The following is a 24,341-nucleotide window of genomic DNA, read 5'->3' as shown; positions in this document are numbered from 1 at the left end:
CTGCTATCTGTCAATCAGTTAAGGGGGAGATGGTCACATCTCACCACATTTTACTCTGTTTTACACTGGTATTTTATCTACACTGAAAAAATTACAGATAAAATCCCCTTTTCTCTCTGACTTAGAATTTCAGTTCTTTAACTTTATGAAAACCCCAGCTGGTTTTGGTGCTAAATTTTCCTAAGTGCTCTCACCCAGTAATTTGAGGATGATATGATAGAGATGATCTGACTGAACAGCTTTGGCATGAATCATTTGGATTTCTTAGAGTTAGTTTTTTTCCAAAAGATTGTATTTTTTGGAAATCTTTTGTTTGGCCATTGTATGTCACATACACAGCCCTGAGTGAGATCTTTGTGCTCACATGGCAGCTTTCAATGTTTCCAGAAGGCAGCTCAGAAATTGCTGTTTTGCATAAAGCTGCTGGGTTAGAACCAAGGCCCCAGCATCCATATGTTCTCCTGGAGGTTCTCATCTAATTCAGTTTGTGCTGGATTTTTAATTGTGTGGGCTGTGGTGCTGCTGGCCCTTTGCAGGATGTGAGTCCTGCCACTGACTGTGAACCCTGTGAGTGCCGTTCCCTGCTTTGATTAATTAATGTTTTGTTCCCAGATTTGTCAAGTTCAGCTGGTTTTTTTGCAGAGATCGTGCTCTATAAGCAATTCTTTTGCTATGTATGTGGTACCTCAGTGCTATAAGTAGCACCAAGAGCAGTGTTTGACCACTCCAAATTTTCTTTTTTGACTCAACTCAGGCATATCAGACCCTGCACATTTCCAGGGCAGTGAGCCCACGATGCTTCATGCTCTGCCCATATCATCCTTCAACTCATTTGTTTTGTTAGTTTTTAAAGGTTCTAGTTTTCCTAGAAAAACTGTAGACAATTAACTTGTCAAGACAGATGGTGATGATCTATGGTGCCTATAAAAATTTGCACATCGTATTCCTTGACATGAAATATGGGCTATTTCTGTTGGTGTAGCAATACTTGAGCCAGTCTCTTTTTGCTGGCTGTGTCAGGGAGCAGGGGCTGAACCCTTCTAAATTTGTTTTTTTTCTTCCATTCAAGAGAAGTAAAAGGATTTGCAGCAGCAGCAGTGGAAATGTCAGTTCGGTGTGGGGGATTTTTGGCAACTTCAGCTGAGAAATGTTGAGGAGTTTTTACCTCGTTAAGGATTAATGGATGCTTCTGACAAATTACAGAACGCTCGGCGATATGAATTATCCAAGACTGGTTAAAAGATCTTGTCAGTCCCTTTTTCAGAAGATTTGGCTTCCTGCTGGAGGGTAAATACCTCAACAAGACCAGCTGTGAAGCCACTGAGGTGCTCCCAGTGAGACTGGTGATACTGGGCACGGAGCTGAGCCTCAGCCCTGCCAAACAGAACTGTGCTGCTGGTTCTGTTACACAGAAAATAGCCCAGAAATTCGAGTTTATTCCCTTCCCTTCATTTCTTTGAAGAAAGCAGCAAAGCAGCTCAGTGTCTGATGCAGAGTGGGGATGTGTGATGTCTGCATGCCTTGAATTTATGTTCAATAGCTACAGTGGAGCCCGAGCATCGATCAAATGTGACAAAGCAACGACAATCTCATCCTCTACTTCAGTCAAAACAAAGTTGTGACGCTCTTTTCTTGTCCCTTGGTGACAATGGAAAGGGGAAATAATTGGAATGGATGCTTTTAGAGCAGGTCCCACTGCTGTGTGTGTTTTATGGTACAGAGCAGCCTAATACCCCTGTAGTTAAGTTACAAAGTAATGCAGTGTTCCAAGGGGCACTGTCCTGCTGTGGACAGTGGAAGCTCATTTTAAATTAAGTTAGGGTGGGGTTTATTCTCTAACAGTTTCTGCCCGTGGTCAAGTTCCTGGCATGTGACTGCAGCTCTGGGTGGAGCCCAGGGGCTCTGTGAATCCCCAGGGCCCTCCCCAGGGCTGGCAGTGCTGCAGACTTCTCCTGACTCCTGGCTCAGGTGTGTTCCTCAAGAGATGACAGGCCCAGGTGAGAAGCTGTCCCTCTGCAGCAGGGCCAGGGATCTCATTGTAGGGGGAAAATTCCCAGGTCCTTGGGATTTTCTGGAAATCATTTCCGCAGCTGTCAGAGTGAGGAGAAGAAGGTGATGGCCACCAGGAAATCACAGAGTGGAAAAGGGATCAGTGATGACAAACCAAATTAAATCAGTAAATAGCTGTGCCTTTGTAAACTATGTCAGGGTGATCAAACACCCGAGCATCCTGCACATGCTGGCTCTTTCTAGGTGTGGACTAAAGGAGGAATAATGGTGTGTGTCAGGATTTCTGGGTGCAGTCCTCTCTCCTGCACCCATCTGTGCTGCCTTGTGTGCTGAGCTCTTCTCTCCCCACCCGCTGGTGCTGGGCTGTGCCTGCACAGCCCCGTTGCAGATGAAGGGTGTTCAAGAGCTCAGCTCGCTGCTAAACAGGCAGTTTTCTTCTTCAGGGTTGCTTGTCTGACACCTTTTCTGCACATTAAATTCACACAGCACAGCATTTAAAAACAAGGGAAGCAGATTCTCTCCACGCCTCACAGCAAATCTTACATAAACAAAAACCTTCACGTCTTCTGTTGCGTTGGCTGTGATTTAACACTTGGGCTTGGGCACACTGGAGCAGCCTGGATCTCTGCACTGGGGCTTGGGCAGTGCCCTGGGCACCTTTCTGGGGCTGTCTGAGGAGGGGACAGTGCTGCTGTTGGATCAGGGAGTGGTGAATGCCCCAGGGGCTGTGACTGGAGGTGTCTGTGGGTCTCCAGGGCCGGGGCACGCACTCAGGATTTCACGGTGGCTGGTGGTTGTTCCTTGTTCTGCAAATTGATTTGCCTCTCCCTCTCTCTGGTGCCTGTTTCCCACTCAGTTCTTTGGCTGTGTCCCACACCCAGGAGTGCTCCTGTTTGGTGTGTAGCCGCCAGGTTCCCATCCCTGTTTGGCTCTGCTGACTCCCTGCTGCTGAGGACATTTCCTTCACATTTTCATGGTACATTCCTGAGGTTCTGGTGGCTCTTCCCTGCTGTTTGCTCAGCTGGGAGAATGAAAACTGAAGCTGGTTACAGCTCCCCCCTCCAACATTATATTCCTTTTCCTTTATGAAGGCAAATTACTTTTATTAACTCTCTTAAAACACATTATCAGCTCTCTGGCAGAACAAACCTGCTGCGGGAGCAGAGCCCTTCCCACCGTGAATGCCAATGACCGATTTAATGGGCAGTCCCTCTTTAGCAGTTCTTAATATCTGGAAGAAGAAAATGAAGTTATCCACGAGCTTCTCAGTCTGACAGGGACCCTACAGAGCAGGGAATGATCACCAAGCCTCAGCCTGGAGCAGAAAGAGAATAAAACTCTGAGACTTGAGGGCTTTAGGAGGCATCTGGCTGAGCTGCCCGAGCTCTGGCTGTGGGTGTAGGATCTCGATGCTGTGAGCTGGGTGTTTTCTCTGCCTCGTGAGTAAAGTGATCTCAGAGAGGCTGTAAAACCTTGGATCCAGGCCACAGCCCAGCACTCACCAGGAATCTTTGCACTGCCCTCACTGGGGCTTGGAGGAAGCGGATCAGGAGCGTGCACGGGATGGGTGAGACCTTCCAGGGTGTGTTTGTCTGAAATGTGCAGGTCTGGAGTATCAGCACGGGTGTATAAGCAGTGTCTTGGCTGGGCAAAAAGTTGGGCCATCAGGGTAAGAACCCATCTAGAGATTACTTTTTTTCCAGCAGAGGTATTGAAAGAGAGGGATGGCACTTCAGACAAGGTGTGGGTAGGTGAAGGGCTTCCCAGGGACACAGGATGTGCCACTGCTCTGAGTGGAGTGACAAATTCACACCCCTGTCCCCAAACCTTGCTTATCTGAACCCATGGCATGTCTGAGGTGATGGTGATGATGATGATGATGATGGCTGAGCTGGGAATGCTGTTGTTCCTGCCAGGTGCTCTGCTTAGATGAATCTTTGCTGTGTAGGTTTGGATGTCCCAAGGCAGGGTCAGCCACCCCGGTGGTCACACTGACTCCTTTCCTTTCTGTTGTTGCATGTGAAGGTTCTCCCTAGAAACTAGCCTCTGTTTTCCTGAACAATGAAAATGCAAATTCAGGATGTCAGCTCTGTACCCAAAAATAAGATTTCAAAACCATTTAGCATTTCAGAGTGGTTCTGTGACAACGTGAAGACTTGCACTTGTCTCTCATGATGAGAGACAGGCAGAGCTCCTCAGCTCACACTCAGATCTGAGCACCAATGAGTGCTTTATCCCAAAACTTTATAATATATGTGTTATTTGTAGTGCTTTTCAACTTCAAAGAGCTTGGAAAACATTAATGCAGCTTCACAAAAGGCTTCTGTTCTCGCTGCCACTCTGCTGATGGGGAAAATGGAGATGAGCCTGAGTCTGGCTGGGGCTGCTGGGGCTGAGCAGGGCTGAGGGCAGCCCCTCGAGCCAGGACTGGATTGCTGGGGAATTTCTCCAAATGTTTGAGCATGCCATGATTTCAGACCTCTTCCAATTGACCAGAGATTTTTCTGTTAGGAATTCTGGTTTTCTTCAGGACTGTGGAAAGCCTAACACAGAGGGAAGAGCACTTCAGTTCCCCTTTCTCCTGATTTTTAAATTACTGGGTGAAAAGAGTATGCTGTAAGCCACATACTTTTCCTGCCTGGGGGGGATAATGCTGAGCAGATTCTGAAAACTGAACTGTAAAGAACAAAAGAAAAAAAAAAGAAACACCCCACGGTGCTGGGGGACTGTGAGGGTGCAAAGGGCTTGGCTGGAGGGGCTGGGTGAGCGTGTGGGGCTGGGGGACCCCCAGTGCTGCTGATGGTTGGATTGGGGGACCCCCAGCCCCCAAAGTGCCTCAGGCAGCTGTGCAGAGCCCTGCAGGCTCCCAGCAACAAAGCAGCGCCTGCAGCATCCCCAGCACTGCCTGGGCTCTGTGATGCTGCAGCAGCAGCAGCAGCGAGGCAGCGGCAGGGCGCTCCCAGGGCCGCCCCTGCCGGCCCTTCCAGACAGAATCCTTTCCCTCTCTCCTTTCCCTCTCTCCTTTCCCTCTCTCCTTTCCCTCCTTTCCCTCTCTCCTTTCCCTCTCTCCTTTCCTCTCTCCTTTCCCTCTCTCCTCTCCCTCTCTCCTTTCCCTCTCTCCTTTCCCTCCTTTCCCTCTTTCCCTCCCTCCTTTCCCTCTCTCCTTTCCCCCTCTCCTTTCCCTCTCTCCTTTCCCTCTCTCCTTTCCCTCTCTCCTTTCCCTCTCTCCTTTCCCTCTCTCCTTTCCCTCTCTCCTGTCCCTCCCAGCAGCTGCTCTGAAGGGTTTTTCCTGAGATGTAGCTCTGTGTACACACGTGCAGCGAGCAGAGCAGGATGCTCTTAAAAACCGCTCAGGAGGAGCAAACGAGAGCTCCGTGCAGCAAACGCCACCAGCTCTGCTCTGTTGTCGTGGACCTGGCAGAATCTGATGGGCCAAGTGATTCATCCATCAAAATAATTTTCCAGGAGATCATGCTACCAGAAGATTATGCTTTTTATTAAAGGAAAATATCACTCTTCATGTTCAGTACTTCTTGGCTTCGCCGCTGAAGTTTAAGCAAAACACAACACTCTGTTTTGTGGGGTTTTACACTTGATTTAAAAGAATGGAACTGCAGGGTGTAAATTTGGAGGGGGGATTTTTACACCAATGCTACGCAAAGTTCTGTTTTGTTTTTTATCAAATGTTAACATTTTAATAGAAGAGCATGAGGATCTCCAGCTTACCCTGGGGAAACAAGATAACCCTTCTGAGGGAAGGAGTGTGACATAAATGGGGACACTGAGTCCCCACAGAGTGTCTCTGTGACCAAGTAAAGTAGAAAAGCCTGATATTCCTCATGGATCTATGCCCAACTGCACCAAACATCTTCTCCATAGCAAAGCTGCCTCCTCTGTGGCCCGAGCTGCCTCAGACACAGATTTCCCCTCAACTGCATCAGCACAGGGCAGCCCCAAATTGGCACAGAGCAGTGCCATTCACACACACCCATCGTGGTGTTGAGTGCTCTTTCTGCTTTTTTAAAAAAAGAAGAAGAAAAGGATCAAAAAGGAGAGAAAAAAGAAATGAAAAAAAGTGAGGAAAAGAGAAAGCAACGATTGCAATCGAACATGCCTTGGTTCAGTAATGACTCATGTGATGGAGAGCACATTGTGTAGAGAGACCCAGGCATTTTAAAAAACACAGATCTTTTCTGGCTATTTTTCCTGGGTGCAGGGAACATCAGTGCTCGGGCTCTGCATCCATGCAGGTCTCCCAGGGGTTCTGGGGGAAGCGGGGCAGGGCGATGAGGAGGAGGGCGATGCCACAGACGAAGAGCAGCACGAAGGAGGCGCAGGCACAGGCGAAGGACCACGAGTAGCTGTACTTGATCCAGGCTGTCTCCTTGCTGTCAATCATCCTCTTCACGGATTGTCTCATCACTTCAACGGAGATGATGATGCAGAGACCTGAAGGAAGATAGGAGCAGTGGGTTGAATAACCAGCTGTCAATTTTTCATCCTTAATTAACCGCCTCATCTGTTGTTTTGCATACAGGAACTGCAGTGAGATTCACAGGTGAGTCACTGACTTCAGTGTTTGAAGGAACCAGTGCTCAGAACTGCCAGGAGCTCTGCCATGACTGAGGTCAGCCACTGACTTGTTGAGTGTGATCTTTTAGGCAGGATTGGATGGGAAATTCAAAGTGGGGGAGGAATAATTGCATTCCCTAGAGAGCTTTTTTAGAGGTTGAGGACGATTTTATATTGAGGTGACAATTTGCACCTCTGCCTTGTGCTCATTGTGCCATGTCAAAGTATTCCTGGCTCGTGTACAGGTGCAGTCTTGGTGTGTTTGGCAGACAATTGTGTATTTTGGGCCTGGATCAGCCATTTTGTTGGTTTGAAACTTAATAAATGAGACAGAATATTATGTGTCCCTGGTTCAGACTGGGACTGACAGTGAATATACTAGAAGGGAGTGAATAGACTTTTAAAGGGGCTTGGAGAAAGCACAGACCAGCTGCTGAACAGGATATTCTCACACCACACAGGGACCTGTACTCTGTGGCCAGGAAGAAAACCCTCTCAGGGCATTTTTAGAAGTGTTTCCATCCCCTTGGGATCTATCTTAAGTTCCTCTGTGCTGTCCTATGAAGCGAGTGCAGGAATGTGAGCAGCCCTGCTGGTACCTGCGAAGGTGTAGAACATGGATGCTGGCTTCAGCAGATAATCCCTCTTCCTCCTGAAGGACAGGAGCACGCAGATCGTCCCGATGATCGAAAAGCCAACGCTGAAGATGGCAATGGCTGCAGCTGAAATGCTGTATTCTGCCAAAAGAAAGGAAAAACCCACCAAAAATGACAGTGTGCACATTATGGGCCCGCTGCCATCAGCTGTGGGGACATTGCAGGGGCTCACTCTGAAAATACGTGCACCCCTGACGCCGGGGTGAGGTGGCTTTTGTGAATTATTTCCCTCAAGTGAAAATGGGGGCAAGTATTGGCCATGTATCTTTTGAATGTGAAGGGTATAAATGCAGAACAGAAAGGGAAATGCTTTCTGAGCACCTCCTGAGACAGCCCAGGGCACCTTTGCTCCCCAGCCCTCCTGTGTGGGGCTGCTGGAGCTCTGCCATGGAAATGTTGTTATTGTCAAAGCCTTGCTGGGCTCCTTGCTCTCATCCCTTCCTTCACCCCAACTCTGCTCCAGAGTAAAGAGACAGCTCTCTGCTGCTTTTATTCCATTCTGCTTTCTGCAGAGCCCTGGCCGTGCACGGAGGGCTGAGTGCTCTGTGGGCTGGCACAGCAGGCTGTCCTCACAGGGGTGAAGTGTTTGCACAGCTCACTTTTATTCCTTCGCCTTCACAACAGTGATTCCAGCTCTGTGAAAACCCAGCTTCTCCAGGGCACGGGATTAAACCCCCCCAAAATCCTGGTTTATGCTAAACCATGTGCTGGACACTTCCCCCAGCCCAGCACTGCTCAGTGCCTGGGTGGAGGGGGAGTTGCTAATTGAGTAATTCAGACCTTCATTTGCATGTTGTGCTCGTTTTCAGATTAGTTTAATATTTAACACATGTATCCATGCATGAACATCACAGTGCCTGATGATATTTGCCTTTCAAGCCATTAAAAAAATATCTCCCAGGCAAAATCATGAAGAATTTTTTTTGCCTGTTACTAATTAGCTCCCATCCAAATGAGCTATTTCTGCGAAGGGGAACAGCAGATCACTCTTTGTTCTCCCTGCTTTTCATATCACTGTTTTATTGTCATTTTCTCAATGTTTCTCTTTTCTCTGTGCTGGAACTGCCTGAAAGTGTTCATTTCATTGTAGAAACTTTTGCTGGGCTTAAGATTTTCTTTTTGCCCCGAAGAAAAGAAGTTCTTTCTGATTTTTTTTTTTCTTTTTTTTTTTTTTTTTCTGGAGAAGAAACTCTTCCTGATTTTTTTCTGCATTGCCCTGAAGGCATTGGGTGCATTTTGAAGATCAGGTGGCTGGATCAGATAGCAAAAGCAGGTATCTCAGATATGTGCTTTTCTATCCAGTTAAAATTCCTGTCTTTCCTGCCTTAGGAAGCCACTCTTTTAGGGAACCTATCTTCGGGGTTTTCCACCAATTACAATTTCCACTAGAAGCAAAGCAGATTAATACATGTATCCAGTGGCTCACATTTTCAACAGTAAAATGCTGTGTTGCAAACTATGAAGGAATTTGTCCCCAAAGAGAGGCTGAGAATCAGAGAGAAGCATGTTAGAGGAGCCCTCAAAATACTTGGACTTACTAAAAATGTGGAATTTGTCCATGAAAGACAATTTTGCTGCAAACACTGACAGTTCATGTCTTTGTGGGATCCCTGTTCCTTCCATTCATCGATCGCTCTATTTTTTTACATGGCTTTCATATAAAATCAATATGAAGCATAAAATTCCTAATGGCCTTCAGAGAGCCTCTGCACTTCTTTTCAGGGTCAAGACTCTGCTTGGGGTATGATTTATTCATTTAGGTTTTATTAATATCTTCCCCTTCAATGGCAAAGGCTGAGTGTCACGGATAGTGCCAATGTTGTAAAGGCATTTTTATGCTGGAAGGACTTTTTGCAGTTTTCCTGGGTATTGACATTGTTATATATTTGTGGGACAACTTATGTAAAATCATGTTTATGGGTGTGATCATATATAAAAATAATTGTCCCCAGCAAGCTGGGATTTGACCTTGTCCAGGGTATTTTCCACATTTTTCCCAGCTGATGGTGCCTGTTAGAAATTCTGCTGCTTTCAGTGGAACCAGGGCTGAACCCTCATTCTGGGGACTCCTTTCCATTATTTCCTGTGTGCCCATCACTTTGTACAACATTAAGAAAACATTCTTTTGGAATCATCCTTACCTTTCTGGGTGGTCACTTCAAATATCTCCGAGGTCTCTCCTGGAGTGAAATGCTTGAAGTAGGAGCAGTTGTGGTCTGAAAGAGAAAAGAAAATTCAATTCTGTGCTCTTGGAAGCACAGAATAAAATAAATAAAATGTAGTAATTCAAAACTGAATTTGCTTTTTATTGATGTAGCGAACTTGCAGTGGTTTTGAGGCTCCCTACCCTTGGTGGTACCCAGGAACTGGAGCTGGATCTGATTTTTTTGGGGGCAGGTGAGGACACCGGGCTCCAGCACGGACAAGGCTGAAGCCCCCCTGATACCTTTTGTATCCCTCTCAGAGCTGATTGCTCCTCTGTTTAAAATATGAATTACAGATGATTTTTCTCACCCTGTCTTTGGCCATCACATTTCTGCCTCTCAGTGTTGCAGCATTTCCTGGGGATGGGACCTGCTGTGCCCACAGCTGAGCTGGCAGCTCCCAGCCCACCCGTGGGGCTGTGTGACCTTGGAGTGCAGACAGGGAGGGTGGAGGGTCCTCATCCACCTCTCCCTCCTGGCTCTGCACTCACAGATCCCTGTGTGGCACTGGGGGGGTTTTGCTGATCTGGGGGTCCCAGAGACGAGGCTGCTGCAGTGCAGCAAAGCACATGGTTACTAAATCAGGGATGCTTAGAGCTTTATTTTTTTTTTTTTGGGTTGTGGTGTTTTTCTGTGTGTGTGGTTTTTGTGTGTTGGTTTGGGTTTTTTTTGTGTTTTGTTTTTTTTTTTTTTTTTTTTGGCGCTTTTTTTTTTGGTTTTTTTTTGGTTGTTTTTTTTTTTTTTTTTTTGGTTTTTTTTTGGTTTTTTTTTTTTTTTGGTTTTTTTTTTTTTTGGCTGTCAGTAAAAAAAAGAACAAAGCAAAAAAGACCAAAGCTTTTTGAAGCCCAAGCAGTTGCCCAGGGAAGGGGAGGCTGTTTGAGCCAAGGGCAAAGAGGTTCTCATGCTGGGCTTTATCTGAATTCGATCCCATCAGAGCAGTGACATGAATTTGATAAGTCAGAAGTTAGAGGGAGTTTTGTGAGGTTCCTCTGTCTGGAACTCTCATGAACACAGGTACAGGGTGTTTGCAGAGGGGTTGAGAAGTGAGCAGGGATCAGGACTGTGGGGCAGGGGATTTGGGGGTGAGGGGAGTTGTCAGCTGAGTCTCTCAATTGCCACAATCCTTTTTCCTCCAGCCTGGGGAGGGTGAACCAGGGCAGCAGAGTCACTGCAGGCACAGGGGACTCCAGCCTCGGCCCCAGCGGGGTGGGGAGGCTCTGCTGAGGACCTGCTGACTCGGAGCTTTGGCAGCAGCAGGGCAAGGGTGGAGGGTGTTCTTGCTATTTATAACTGATTTAATTGAGGGTTTGCAGGGGTGTGGAGCAGGGAGCACAGTTGCTCGCCAGGAATTTGGCTGCAGGAAGGGTGCACTGGTGGGGACGTGCTGAGCCAGCCCTGAGCTGGGGGGGACACACTCAGCACCCACCCCAGCACCCACCCCAGCACCCACCCCAGCACCCCTGGAGCACCCAGGGGCTCCCAGTGGCCCAGGAAAGGGAGCCAAGGCTGCCTGAAACACAAAAGCAGGGGCCCCTTCCCTTAGGGGCTTCTCTTCCATTAAATATTGAGTTAGCAGCAGCTTCCAGAAGGTGCCCTGGAGAAGCTGTGGCCCTCTCCACACCCAGGCTGGGCCAGGCTGCTCCAGCACAGGGTGAAGCCTGAGCCAGGCCAGGCGTGGTCCTGCTGTGGATTTCTGCCTCTGAACATTTCAGGGGTTCCTTACCCTGAATTAATTTCTCTGGCAGAAGATCCCTGTGTGTTCTACCTGTTGGTTCTTGTGGGTTTTTTTCTCCAGATGGAGTTAGTGACTCAGGGAGGATTTATTTTCCCTTTCCCAGGAGATAGGTAATTGCAAAGCAGCGTTTTTGGGACTGTTAGGGGAAGATTCCTTCGAGACACTCTTATCTACTTAAGTTTATAAGCTGACTTTTATTTCATCTGCAGATTCTCCTTGCTGGAGATGAGGTTAATGTTTAGCTCTGGCATCTCCTGACCTGTTCTTTATTATCCTTGCAAATTACTGGAAGAAATACATTTGATCTCAGCCCTCTGTGACTCTAATTGTGAATTTTGAGCCTCAAAGCAGTGGCTGTGTGCCTCCACCAGCAGCTCAGTGGTGGCTGAGGCTGCACGTTGTGTCTGGGACTCTTTATTTTGGGATTGTTTGGTTTAGCTGTTCATTAATTCCTTAAAGAGCCTGAACTCAAAGGAGTCCCCAGGTGTGCAGTACAAAGGTGGAGGCATCCAGGCTTGGTGTGGTGTGAGCACAGCACAGCTCTGTGTCCACTGCAGGGGAACCAGACCAGTCCAGCCACCCTCCATCCTCACAAACCTCTCAGAGGAATTATCTGCAGGAAATGGAGCTGCCTCTGTCCCGTGGGGCCCTCAGCAAAGCTCTGCCAATGTGTGATAAAAGGGGTCATCACACAAGCAGGTTGGTGTTTTTGGAAAATGCACTTGTGGGAAAATAGAACTGGATTTGTTTTGGTGAAATGCTGAATTGTTTTCAGTTTAAAGATGCTCCCATGCTCTGTTCAGCTGGGGATATGTTTCAACAGGTTGCTATTCAGCAGAGCTGAGGCACTGCAATGACTCTGGTGCCATCATGAATAAGAGAAAAGCCCATTTATGTCACAGCACGATTCCATAACAGGTAGGATTTACACTGGGGTTGAGAATGGATGAACACTGTGGCAATCTTTGTTTCTCTCCACCCCAATTTCATTATCTCTGCCACGAGCTCACCCCAGGGGCTCTGTGCCTGCATGAACGTGGTTGGGTTGTGCCATGGTTTATCACAGGGTGTCCTGACCCCTCCAAGACCCCCCCTCACAGCCCTCCTGCTCCCTGCCCTCAGATCCATCTCTCCTGGATCCATGGGATGCAGAAGTGCAGTCACACTCAGCTGTGGGTGAACCTCGGGGAGCTGCAGTTTGGAGACTTTGTGGGGGAAAGAAAAGCTGGAAGGACCCTGAGGTGTTCAGGCCATGCAGAGTTTGGGGTGGCAGCTGTCCCCTGTAAGCACTGGAGTGACAGGCTGGGAAAGGCTGGAGCTCACCTTGCCCTGGAGCCTGAGATGGACAGAGCATGGGGGGCTTAGGACAGGTCAATGGTCAGAAAATCCTGGGGTTTAGTGTGGGTTTCCATTTGTGAAGAGTTTGGGACTTCAGAGGAGGTGTTGGGTGAGGGCTGAGCCACGGAGGGGCCTTGGGCTCTGACCTGGCCTTGGACACACACAGAGTTTTGGGGATGGTCTCTCCAAGCAGCTCCATTTCACACCTGCCTCGCAGGGTGAGTCTCCCGTGACACAGAACAGACAGCCCTGCTGACAGCCCCTTTGCTGCAGCACTTCTCCTCTCCAGTGGCCTCCACTCAGGTTCCTGTGTTTACAAGGACCTGTTGAGGCTGTTGAACATCCCTGCTGCTGCCCAGATCACAGGAGCCACTTTTCAGAGCAGCACCAACACCAGAGCTAGGAGCAGTGATGCTGAACTCCATTTACAGCTGGCAATAAAATGCCCTGTGCCCACTGACCACAGTTAAAAGTGTCTCAGTATTAATCTGAATTTGCCTGGTTTTAACAACCATCTCCCTGATCTTTTTATTTGTTACAGCAGGATGCTGAACCCTTTTCAATTTGTCAACACCCTCGGATGGGTGCTGTAAAATTTTAAAGCTCTGCCTAAATCACAGCCCTGCTTTGTGGACGGCGAGCCAAGTCATCCTCCCCACTCTGCACTGTGCTGAGCTCAAAACCCAATAAATAACGTTAATCATGCCATCCATTTCCTCCACAGGGAGTGACTGGTAAATGGTTATTAATTCAGTGATAAATTCTGATGCCTCTTTCCCAGTCCTGGCAGTAATGTCTGCTTATATCTCATGATTTTCAGGAAAAGCAGCGCCTGCATCTGCTCTTTTACTGCGCGTTTGTTCATTCACATTTTCTCGGCTGCTGCAGGTCTCACAGCCCTGGTGTTTCCCTGCTGACATCCCTTCCCACAAGTGTGAAATCAATCCAGCAGGAGCCGTGTGGCCACAGCCTCCCTCAGCAGCCCCAGCCCCGGGGCTCTGCTCCCCTGCCCTCGCTCTGATCCTTTCCCAAACTGCGACGAAGGCTGTTTTTATTTACGTGATATTTATTTTGTTTTACGATTTACGTGATAATTCAGGTGCGAATTTCACCCTTTGGAACGTGATTGTGACACAGGCTGTCACCTGAGTTCCCTTTAAATACCTTTAAAAAGGGGGTGAAGCAGCGCTGGTGAGGGGCCAGCGCAGCCCCTCCGTAATTCCCAGTTATCCACGCCCGGAACGCGGCGCTGGGATGGATCCAATGCCAGCACATGCTGATGTCTGTCACAGATAGCGCCTGCTTCCCTGTGCCCTGCTTTGTGCAGACAGCTGGATATTTATGAGCTTTATATTTACCCCACGGCCGCGCGGTTTGGCTGTTTATCCACCAATTTCTATTGTTTTTCCTCTCGTGGGAGCTCTCTGTGCGTGGGGGAGGGAATGCAGCGAGGAATACAACTCTGGGCACGTAAGAACCTTCCTGAGAGACATTAAGCATATGGATGACACACTCCCAAGTTTGGTTAGAGGCAGATCCACATGCTGAGGCTCAGCTCCTCTCTTCATAACACGTAATTTGGCCAAAGAGATAAAGAATTGCAGTAATACAGGCAATATACAGGCAGCCTGAGCAGGAAGATTTTTCACAGGAAATTTTCAAATATGTGTTAACATATATTTCATTTCAAGCAGTGAGTCTAACACGAAGGCAATCCTGTTATTTCTGTTCTGGAAAGCCTCCAATACCCTATAAGCCTTCTAAAAAAGCAGCGTGGCTCAGTCACAGAGGGAGTGTATTAGTGCAAACGGCGCGGATGTTGCTGACTTGGCAATCAGCAAAAACATAATGAGCTCCTTTAACCACGGGAATGGAGCAGCCTTCCCGGAAAGCTGCCGTGCCCACTGCCCTCCCCATCAATTGGGCTGGAGGTGGAGACGTGTGTGGGAGCAGGTGCCTCTGGTGAGAGGTGAGGAGGCTCCCTAAGTCCTTGAGAAATTGATTCAAACTCAATTTATGACCCCTTTTTTTCTGGAAGTTGATAAACCATCCTGCCCTGAGGAGTGGCTGTTATTGGAACAGCTCAGAGGCAGCCCAGTGCCCGCCGTGGATGGGCTGTTCCTCTGGGGTTGTGTGGATCTGGAAATGCTGAACCTCCAGCTGGGTTTGGTGGCACCATAAATCCTCTCTTGCCTGCTGCTATCAACAGGTGGCTCGGCTGGGGTTCAGCAAGATTCCCTCCATCCCGATCTCCTTCGTGATTCCCACTGCGCCCAGTCCTCCTCCCCTTCTCCCCACCACTGCCTCCGCTGCACGGAGACTCAAACACGGTCACAAACAGACCAAGGCAACCCAGCAGGAGAGATGGCAACGAGGTGTGTTTGTACCAACACGAGAACAGCCCCAGCACCCATCCCAACCTCGGAGCCTGTTTTCCTTCTACCACAGGGGACATGGAGCCTGTTTTCCTTCTGTCACGGGGGACACAGAACCTGCGTTCCTCCTACCAGGGGGGACATGGAGCCTGTTTTCCTTCTGCCAGGGGGACATGGAGCCTCTTTTCCTTTGCCATGTCCTCCAGCCTCCTAAGCAAAGCCTGGCGCTGTCTCCCGTGCGTGCTCACCTACCTCCTGGCAGGCTGATGGGCCCACAGCTCCTCTCTTTGGGGCCTTGCTCCTGCATGAAAATCCTCTTGGTGCAGAGTCTCCAGAGCCCGAAATGGGCCGCCTCGCAGGTGGTGGTGTTCTCCTCCAGGCTGGGGCTGAGCACGGCCCAGTGGTCAGTCACCACGGCGGCGAAGAGCAGCGAGATGCCCACCAGGATCACGGAGAACGTCAGCCGCACCTTCAGGGGTTTGCTCTCGTCCATGTCGCGGCGGGCCGGGCGATTCGCCGGGGCTCCCGCGGTCCTGGCGCATCTGAGCCCTGCAAATGTCAGCGCCGGGGCCGGGGGCAGCTGCTGGGCTGTGTCAGGAGCTCCCCAGGCACAGCTCAGCTTTCGGCCCCGTCACACCCGGGCTGCTTCGGATTCCCACGCCCGGCCCGGCGGGCGCTGCCCGAGCGGCTGCAGCCGCCGCGCAGGGACTGGGATCTCTGCACTTGCAGCATGCCCAGAAATAGGCATTAATGAGATGATTAAACTTTTCAGCGGGGTTATAAAAACATCTGTGTTTATAATAGTGCTGGGCTTGAGCTCAGACTGATCCTAAACAGTTTAATAGCCCTGGAGCCCTCTCGGCCCACGCCTGAGGCTCGCAGGAGCTCGGAGGTGGACGTGCTGCCAGAGCCCACAGCTGTGGCAGGGAGTGTTAAAATAAGCCAACTAGTTTATTTTATTAGTTCTTTCTATTATAATTATTTTTATTCTAAGCTTTTATTATAATAATTTTAAATTAACCTGAACTGGTCTGAGTAGTTGGGGGGTTTTGTGGGTTCCAGGATGTTGTGGGTTTTTTTTGTGTTTTTTTATTTTTTTTTTTTTTTAATTGTTTTTGTTTTGCTTTTTTTCTTGTTAGTTTTTTTTTTTTGTGTCTTTTTCTAATGCAGTATCTCTCCAATACTTGCTTACTTTCCTGTCAACCAGGTTCCCCTCAATGACTGCAGTAACTCCAGCAGCCACTCAACACATCCATTCCTTTCTCCAGGGGTGACTTCTCTTGCCTAAGCCCAAATTACTGGGGCTGGGCCAGCCTCTCTCCTTCTCTTTGATATTTCAGCTGATTGTGAAGCCAATTTGATGGTAATGTCAATGCAGAGGCCACTGTGGAGGTGACATTACAATTGTGATGTCAAACTGAGGAGGGTGACAGTACCTGAATGTTAAAATAATGGTTAAAAAAATGCCAGTGGAAAGCTGCAAATATCATTGTGTCAAGATAATGTCAGAGCTACTCCAGTGCTGCTTTATTAACACCCCAGTTTGATGGCAAAATAAAGGTGCAGAGGTGTCAGCTCAAGTTGATGAGGGTGATGTGGAGCAAGGAATTCAAATGTAGGGAGAGCATGGGAAAGGGTGAGAAAATAAAGTGTAAGTTAAAAAAAATTCGTCCAAAATCACTGTAATTGAAATATGACTTAGAGTGGTTAACATTGCTCTGGTTGATGTGTGACAGGGATGGCTCAGACACCCCTGTGGAGCAGAGGGACGTGTGGGCACCCAGGATGGCATCTGGAGCCCCACATGGGAACTGTGGGCAGGAGTGAGGGAACCTGGTGCAAAATTGGAGAGGAAGGGGACCAGGGAGGGCAGTGGGGACACGGAGCAAGGCAGGGACCACAGGCACATCCATGCTGGGGCTGGCAGAGAGATTAGAGCCTTCCATTCAAACCAGAACCAAGAGCTGTCATGAAAGCAGAAAGGCCTAAAGGGAGCAGACTTTCAGCCAGAAAAGAAATGCATTAAAGATGTAATGCCTTTTCCTTTGAAGTAGGCTCTTGTTGGATTTCACTAGACATCAGTGGATCTCAGGAGCTGCATTTCGACTTCAATTCCTTGATGCTACAAACTCCACAGGTGGAGCAGGGGAAGTGAATATGTGTTTGCAAATGTGGGAACAAAGTGAGGCTCTGGTTGCTGAGGCATCAAGTGCTAATGATCCTGCTTTAGACTAATTACAACCTACAAGGACTGCAGGGGTGGGAACTCATTAATTTTTTTTCACTGGTGTTGGTCTCTGTGCCTCTTCCAGTGTTGGCAGAAATCACTTTTTGTTCTCATTTAGATCCTTCATTCTGGAGATGTTCTATGGGTTTGGTTTGGCTCTGAGTTTCTTAATTTCCAGGAAACAACTGGAGTGAAATCAGAAGGGAATAATTGATCCTTCCCTACTGCTGAGTGGAGCTGGGAGTGTGGACAGGCTTCAGTGAGCCCCAGCATGGGCAGCAGAGGCATCCCAAGCTCACATTGCTGCAGCTGAGGTGAAACACTCTCCCCAGACCCCCCCAAAATGACCTAGAGTTTCCAGCCCATGGGAAAAAAAAGAGTTTTGTGGGTTATTTGTGGGCATTTGGCAAATGCAAAGACAAAACAGATTTCTGGAGGAGCACAGGACTAAAACAAACCCTGGCAGTTTTCTGCACATCCAGAAGACCATGACACCTAATCCTCTGGGAATGGTTCCTGCAGCCTCCCTGTGTCAGCTGGTAAATATTCACATTTAAAAATCGATATCACATGAAACATAAACAGATTATTAATGAGGACCTGTTGGAAAGCAGGGAGGGCTGCAATTAGTTGCACTTTAGCAGCAGCAAGTGAGGGACTCAATTCTGTTTCTTTTCTGGAGAAAATGCCAGAGGAGGCGTCTGAAGCCCACCTACTGTGTTGTTTTTTTCCCTGGCAGAGGTGGTGGCTTGGCTCACTTGCACTCTTCTGTGTTTTTTTCAGACCAACCCCAGCATTTACCACGACCAGCTTAACCTCACTCTGTGGTTCCCTGCTTGCAGAAGGAGGCTCTGCAGAAGGCTCTTCCCAGGGCAGAATAACCCAGAGAGGGGAGGCAGCACCTGCTCTTCTCTCAGCTCAAATGTGAGCTCAGAGCTTTCTAGACAGGGTCTCCTCAGTAATATTTGGTTTCCCAGCCTCTGCCCCAGTGTGGTGAGACCACTGGGATCAGGGTGGGGTCTGCAAACCAACACCTGGCAATGCCACCAACAAAATCTCCCCAGTTCTGGGGTGGAAATCATGGAACACAAGAGCTAAATGTGTGTGTTTTGGCTGGCTGGGTTATTTTTCAATAGACTCCCACTCTCTCTGTGTAGCTGGCCATCCCTGCTGCCCCTGTCACTGACCACAGCTCGGTGCTCCCAAAATACCGCCGGCCGTGCCGTGGGGAAAGTGATCCCCTGGCCCGGGAGCCCGGCTGAAAGCTGAGCTGGGCTGCAGACAGATGCACAGCCTCTCCTTTCCCCTTGAGTTTCTGCACTGCCCGTGTCTGTTGGTTCTCTCATTCCAAGGAAATGCCACATCCTCTTTTTTCCACTTTCCAAAGCCTGTCTCTGTCCCCCCCTCCTCAAACATCACCGCTTTTCCCAACACCCTGTTCACAGTGGGGCAGCCCCTGGGGTCACCATTTCCCCACAGACTTGCTCATAAATGTGGGAAAAACCTTTATTTCTTTCAGTCCAAGCGAAGCAGCTTTGGGCCTGAGCTTTAAATGGCTTCAGTGCCTCCCGTCAGAGGCGTTTGAGAAGATGAATCCTCTGCCTCCCTCCAGACGTGCCAATTCATCGGGAGCCTGCGAGAGGTGGGCAGAGACAGGCAGCCAGTCCTCATCTCTGCAGACAGTCTGGAGGCTGAGGAGCTGGGAGGTGAAGTGAAAAGAAGTGAAAAGAAGTGTTTGAGGAGGAAATGCTGTCTGTGCTTCGGGGCTGGCTGGGGCTGGCTGGGAGAGGCTGCTCAGCTCCGACCCGCGCCCGGCACCGCTGGGGTTCTGCGGTGTTGATCAAGAGAAGCTGTGGGAGCTGCAGATGTGGGGCTGGGCTTCCTCCAAAAGGCAAAAAGGGCAGGGTCAGGGAGAGGAGGATGCTCAAGGTGAGCTCAGAAGAAAGCTCAGAGGCTGGAGGAAAGCTCAGGCTCAGGGAGGGCACTTCAGATCACACTGGGTTGTTTTCCTCAAGGGTGGTTTGCAGTGGCCTCTGGCCACCGCACCAGGCTCAAACTGGGCACTGAGACCATGGTGTGTCTCATATGGGACAAGTTTAAGTTGGAAATGAGAAAGTTTTTCCTAATTTCCAACCAAATAACTGAAAATATTGTGAAGATAGCTTATCTTGGAGACTTTGTGGTCTATGGGACCACAAGAATAGTATTTTCTCCTCTGAAATACTGGCTCCCAGTAACACGGCCAGCTGCAATCAAACAGTGAAAAACGTGAAAAAATAAACAAAAATCTCAGCTCAGAGAATTTGGAAATTAAAAATCTGTATACCTTTCTCCACACAAAACCAAATACATTTAAAATGGTTTATTTAAAAAGTAAGGATTAAGTACATTATACATGGTTGTGATTATATCAGTAGAACTGAAGCACAGTGGAAATAACACTTTAGAACTGCAGACAGAAATGTAGCCTCAAGGGACATGATATATTAGCCCTTGTGGATATGTGATCCATACAGAGAGAAAAGGAAATAGAAAAATAGTTTATTGTTAGATGTCTGGGCAGCTGAAGTGATTTCTTCTTTTACTCCTATTGTGTATGAGAAACGAGGAAGAGAGAGCTCATGGTATACCTGAAACTTTGTTTCTTGGAAAATCAAATCTGATCCAATAGCATTTTTTTTTTTTTTTTAGTTCTGCTGCTACAGTATGTTATAAACCAAAAGACCAACTATTGTTAATGATATGGTTTTATGACATCTGCAGGCCTTGCTGGGAAATGGAGCTCATTTGTTCAATGCTGTCCAGGGAAACCAGAGAGATGTGGAAGAACAGATGAATTTTTTTAAACTATCACTGAGTGGTTTCAAAGTCTGAGCACAATCTAACTCTGTTCAGATAGATCAACCATGGAGCAAGACTGTTCATGGGCAGGAATGCTGCAAATTTTTCAGTTTTGTCAAAATCAAAATTTTTCATGGGAAAGGAATGGGTTTTGTTAATTTTTTTTTTTTTACTGTAATTGTCAAATGGATTTTTTTTGGTTTTGGCTTTGGTTGAACAATTTGCTGCCCTGCAACTTATCTGCTGAGTTCTCAGTTGCAGCTCTTGTTGTCCCACAGGACAAAAGCTCCGGTCCCTGTTCTCTCCCCATGACTTTGTTCCCTGTCCAGACCCCACGAGCATCTCATGATCCCTGCTCCAGCTCCATCTCTTGAAGGTTCCTGCTGGAGGAGGAGCAGATGCTCCAGCTTGGACCAAAACAGGGCATCACTCCTGGAGAGCTGCTGGACCCAGCCCTGCCCTGGGCGAGGAGGCTCTGGCAAGGAGCAACATCCCAAAACGCTCAGCAAGACTTTTTATTTCTGCCAAAAACACCCCACGAGCCTCTGCAGGTCTGAGCTGGGCTGAAGAAAAACCTTGGACTTAGTCTGGAATCAGATGGGTGGTTTGAAGCACATTCACTGGAGAACGACGACTAAAAAGAACAAAACCCACGCAGAGCAAACCTCACACTGTCCACTTCCAGTTCAAGGTACATGAGTTTAGAGAAACAGCCTATATCTAACTCCTGGTTTGAAAGGGAATGGTTTTATTCTTAATTACAGTAAACACGGATGAGGACTTAGTTCTAACTATTAGTTTTTTTAACACAGTGGGAAACAAATAGTTCTGGGAAATTGCACTTGAAAAATACATTGACTATAATTAGATGTAAATTAATTAGCACTTAGTATGACACACTAATGAGACAGAAGGTTGGTTTTTTTTTCATTGCAAACTTCTACTTCTATCATAGCTAATCAAAGTATTTTAATATTACGAAGTCTCAAAAAGTAGGAAATAATTTATTGTTTGAAAGCATAAAGATTCTTGTAAAAAAAACCTTTCATCAAGAACTTTAATAGTTTTAGAACCCTTTTATGTTGTCCTAGCCGAAAAGTAGGTAAAAAAGTTTTCTTTTCTGCCTCTGTTTGAATTTTTTTTAAAAAGCTTGTGTAACATCTTTCTCCATAGTGTGTTGATACAGAAAGTAGCACAACATTTTCTACTTTTAAATAGTTCCCATCGCTCCATTCGCTTTAGCTCTCAGAGTTCAGAGGTTTGAAAAAAGGATCCCAGTGGAGTTTTAACCTGAATGGAAACTCTTAATGAGCAGGGATGAAGGCTCCAACCCACCTCTGCCAAAATAAGGATGTGGCTGTGCCAGGCTGAGGGCCAGGCAGAGCTTAACAGTGACCAGGGGAAGACTCTCGCTTAAAATTGAGAATTGTGTCTTGGTTCTTGCAAGGAGAGAGGCTTGAGCAGGGTTCCTCTGGGGGAGAGGGGGTTCAATTCCTTTTTGGGATGTTAAGGCAGCTTCTCCAGGATTTCCCTGGAGGACTTGGTTCCACTAGCTGAAAGCCTCGTATCCAAACCACCACTGAGTCTCTGGCCCCGGGGCCATCACAGGATAAATTAAGACTAAAGAGGTTTTAACAGTTTGGTTGAGATCTCCCACTACCAGTGACCCTTTCCAAATTATGGATATTTTCTTGTCAACACTTGTGTAATCTTATCCTAGCAAAGATTTTCTGGGCAAAGATGATGGGGATATTCCAAGGAATCTACAGGAATTAGATGCTCCTCTCTCACTGCATCTAATTCATATGTGGGGAATCGGGCACCTCATTCTCATATGGCTTGGTCGAGTGGTCACTAAATCAGCATGAGTACTATTAAATTAAATTAAATTAAATTACCTTTGAGTCAGGCCCTCGAGCTTTGAGATCCAAGCCTAAGTGTAAAAACTGAAAGCAGGAATTTATAAGAAAAAAAAAATAGTATTTCAGACTCTTTTAGAAACATACAGAAGCAAAGGGTACAAATTAGTTCCCTCCTTACGTGATGCAGAGAGTTTGCTGTGGACTCTCTGCCCGTAAGTAGATGCATCATTACAAAATAAATTAAATTAGGTCGAACCACCATCTCCATCTAAAAGCAACTATACCTTGCACCATGCGGCACTTAATTCATAATAAAAAGAGTTTAATAAATATCTCATAAACGGTGATTAAATTTTTTTCTCTTTTTTTTTTTTCTTTTTTTCCCCTTTTTTTGTTCTTTTTTTTTTTTCTCTGTTTTAAAAAATACAAAGTTGCCATCTGCTCCGTCGGCGCTCGGCTCCCGTTGCCGCGGGAGGATTCGCTGAGCCCGGGCGCGGTCTCTGGTGGGAGATCTCTGTTTGCAGTGGTGTTAGTGTTGCACTTGTGAAGGAAATCAGGAAGGAAAGGAAGGAAATCAGGAGCGTGGCACACCCAGCCCTGCTCCCGCCGCGCTCCGCGAGTCTCCAGGGGCTCCTGACAGCCAGCACTCAGCACCTTGCCGGATCAGGCACTAGGGCTCGTCGAAGAGAGAATTCAAGTTTTCTAAACGTTAGGCAAGAAATGATATTTGCAAATAGGCTCAAGTCCCACCTGCTTTAATCTCTTTTCCCTTCCCAGGTGTTTCAAGACGCACCCACCCTCTGCTCCTCGGCCTGCGTTGCCCCAAGGGATGCCTTACCCCAGGAATGGGAGATCCCCTTCCCACCCCTTCAGGGAGTCTGTAATGCTCAGTACGTGGGTGCTCTATGGTTTCAGTGGCACAGGTCAGTTTTAGAAAGTGTTGCCTTCAAAAATATTTTCTTTTTTTTCCTTTTTGTTTTTTTTCTGAAAGAGGCAAAGCTTACGCCGTGTTGAAGGAAAGTGGCTCGCTTGATGAGTAGTTCATTTTCATCCTTGGGCTTGGTTATAAATTATATTTGCAAGTTTGTATTAAGGGATCTCAATATTAGAAAAAAAAAAGTACAACAATTTTTCTGTAATCCTTTAAAACACACTGGTGGCCAGTCCTTTGCAGTTTCTCCACGACTGTGTACACACTACAAAAGTGCAGGAACACGAACTGCCTTCATCTTGTGACACCAAGAACGGAAATAAACAAACTCCAAATAGCTTCGGAAAAAGCTACGAGCGTGTAAATATCTTTATGTTGGTCCAGAGGATCTCCACTTGCTACCTCAACGCATGCCACAATTAAAGAGGTGAGAGGGTATTTTAACATCGCTCCTAACAGATCCATTCTGTTTGGGCATCTCTCCAAAAAGCACGAGGAAGGAAGGAGCTTCAGACGGGCGTCGTTCTCCTGTTGACCATGTTGACGTGGAGTCCTTCCTTAAACTCCTTCTGGAGGAAGTTGTGGACCTGCAGGAAGCTGGCTTCTTGGTCTGCGTTGTAGCTGGCAGCCGTGGTAACCTTCAAAGGCTCCCTGGAAAGGGTGTACATGGAGATTTCGTTCATGGGGATGGTGCCTGCTATCTTCATGCCAACTGGAGAAATGTCCCTGGATGGAGAAGGCTCCGTGGATCGGGAGCTGGATCTGGACCTCCGCCTCCTGTACCTGTAGCTTGGCATCCTGGCATAAGGAGAACTGGAAGAAGTCTTAAGGAATTCCCTCTTGGTCTTAAACCTCAGCTCTTTGTTCTTCTCAATATAAATGTTCACAGCCAGAACACCTATGGTTTCGGCCACAATAAAAGACAAGGCTCCAAAATAAAAAGACCAACCATAGTTGTAATGGTTCTTTTTGTCCTCGTCTCGCTTGTCACTTGGGTCACCTGCATTGCTGGATATGTAGACAATGATCCCTATGATATTACTTAGACCTAGAGGAAAAAAAAAACATAAATCAGTGTTTATGTGGCTGGGGAGATAAAATTCAAGCCATGGTACTTTCTGGACCTGAATTTTTCTAAGACCAGGACAAGGAAGTTTTATTACATTTATTCACTCTAACATTTATCTCAAGGACTCATTTATTTCTGAAAAACAACCAGTAGCTCAACTTGGGTCACATGTGCTCACATGGATACCAAAATACTCAGCAGGACTTTTTCTCATCTCTTCATTGCCACAGTGGAAAAGCAGCAGCATGTGGGAGCTCGCTGATGTTGTGAGTGGGACTCTAACATGCACAAGAATGATAAAAATACATTTGGAGCTCAGGGCTATGGCTGTTCACCTTGATCAGGATAAGTTCTCTTCCACCTTGCTGAATTTTCATCTAAATGCAGCATGCTTAATACAGGCTGCAGGGAGAGCTATTAACAATGGGGCTGGCTCTCTCAGATGTTTCTAGCGTGAAAAACGGGCTCACCTATCAAAGGTGGATGTTTTCTGCCTTCATATTTAAAAAAAAAGCCCCTAG

At 47.4% G+C, this 24,341-nt stretch overlaps 2 protein-coding genes and 1 long non-coding RNA gene across 8 annotated transcripts in view; 1 reads left to right on the top strand and 2 right to left on the bottom strand.

Annotated features, from left to right (window-relative positions):
* Positions 1-5,473: 5,473 nt before the first annotated feature.
* On the bottom strand, positions 5,474-15,975 carry CACNG1 (calcium voltage-gated channel auxiliary subunit gamma 1). The gene is made up of 4 exons (XM_063409089.1): positions 15,143-15,975; positions 9,380-9,454; positions 7,182-7,319; positions 5,474-6,459 (listed from the first exon to the last, which is right to left on the bottom strand). The coding sequence occupies exons 1-4, from the start codon at positions 15,381-15,383 to the stop codon at positions 6,233-6,235; spliced, it is 681 nt and encodes a 226-aa protein (XP_063265159.1). The 5' UTR covers positions 15,384-15,975; the 3' UTR covers positions 5,474-6,232.
* On the top strand, positions 15,970-22,969 carry LOC134556785 (uncharacterized). Of its 6 annotated transcripts, none has more exons than XR_010081940.1 (3): positions 15,970-17,431; positions 18,637-18,823; positions 19,881-22,969. It is a non-coding gene; the product is annotated as an uncharacterized LOC134556785 (long non-coding RNA). The 6 variants fall into 6 exon arrangements; XR_010081939.1 differs by having other exon boundaries at positions 17,901-18,823; XR_010081938.1 differs by having other exon boundaries at positions 15,970-17,656; positions 17,901-18,823.
* CACNG4 (calcium voltage-gated channel auxiliary subunit gamma 4) overlaps positions 19,465-24,341 on the bottom strand; it is a 44,402-nt gene continuing 39,525 nt past the window's right edge. The window contains exon 4 of the mRNA XM_063409084.1: positions 19,465-23,799. Coding sequence (XP_063265154.1) covers positions 23,261-23,799 — 539 coding nt within the window. The 3' untranslated portion in view covers positions 19,465-23,260. The remainder of the gene's footprint in view (positions 23,800-24,341) is intronic.

The sequence above is a fragment of the Prinia subflava genome, chromosome 12 (genome assembly GCF_021018805.1).
Source record: "Prinia subflava isolate CZ2003 ecotype Zambia chromosome 12, Cam_Psub_1.2, whole genome shotgun sequence".
Classification (NCBI taxonomy): Eukaryota; Metazoa; Chordata; class Aves; order Passeriformes; family Cisticolidae; genus Prinia; species Prinia subflava.
This window is presented reverse-complemented; position numbering and strand designations above follow the sequence as displayed.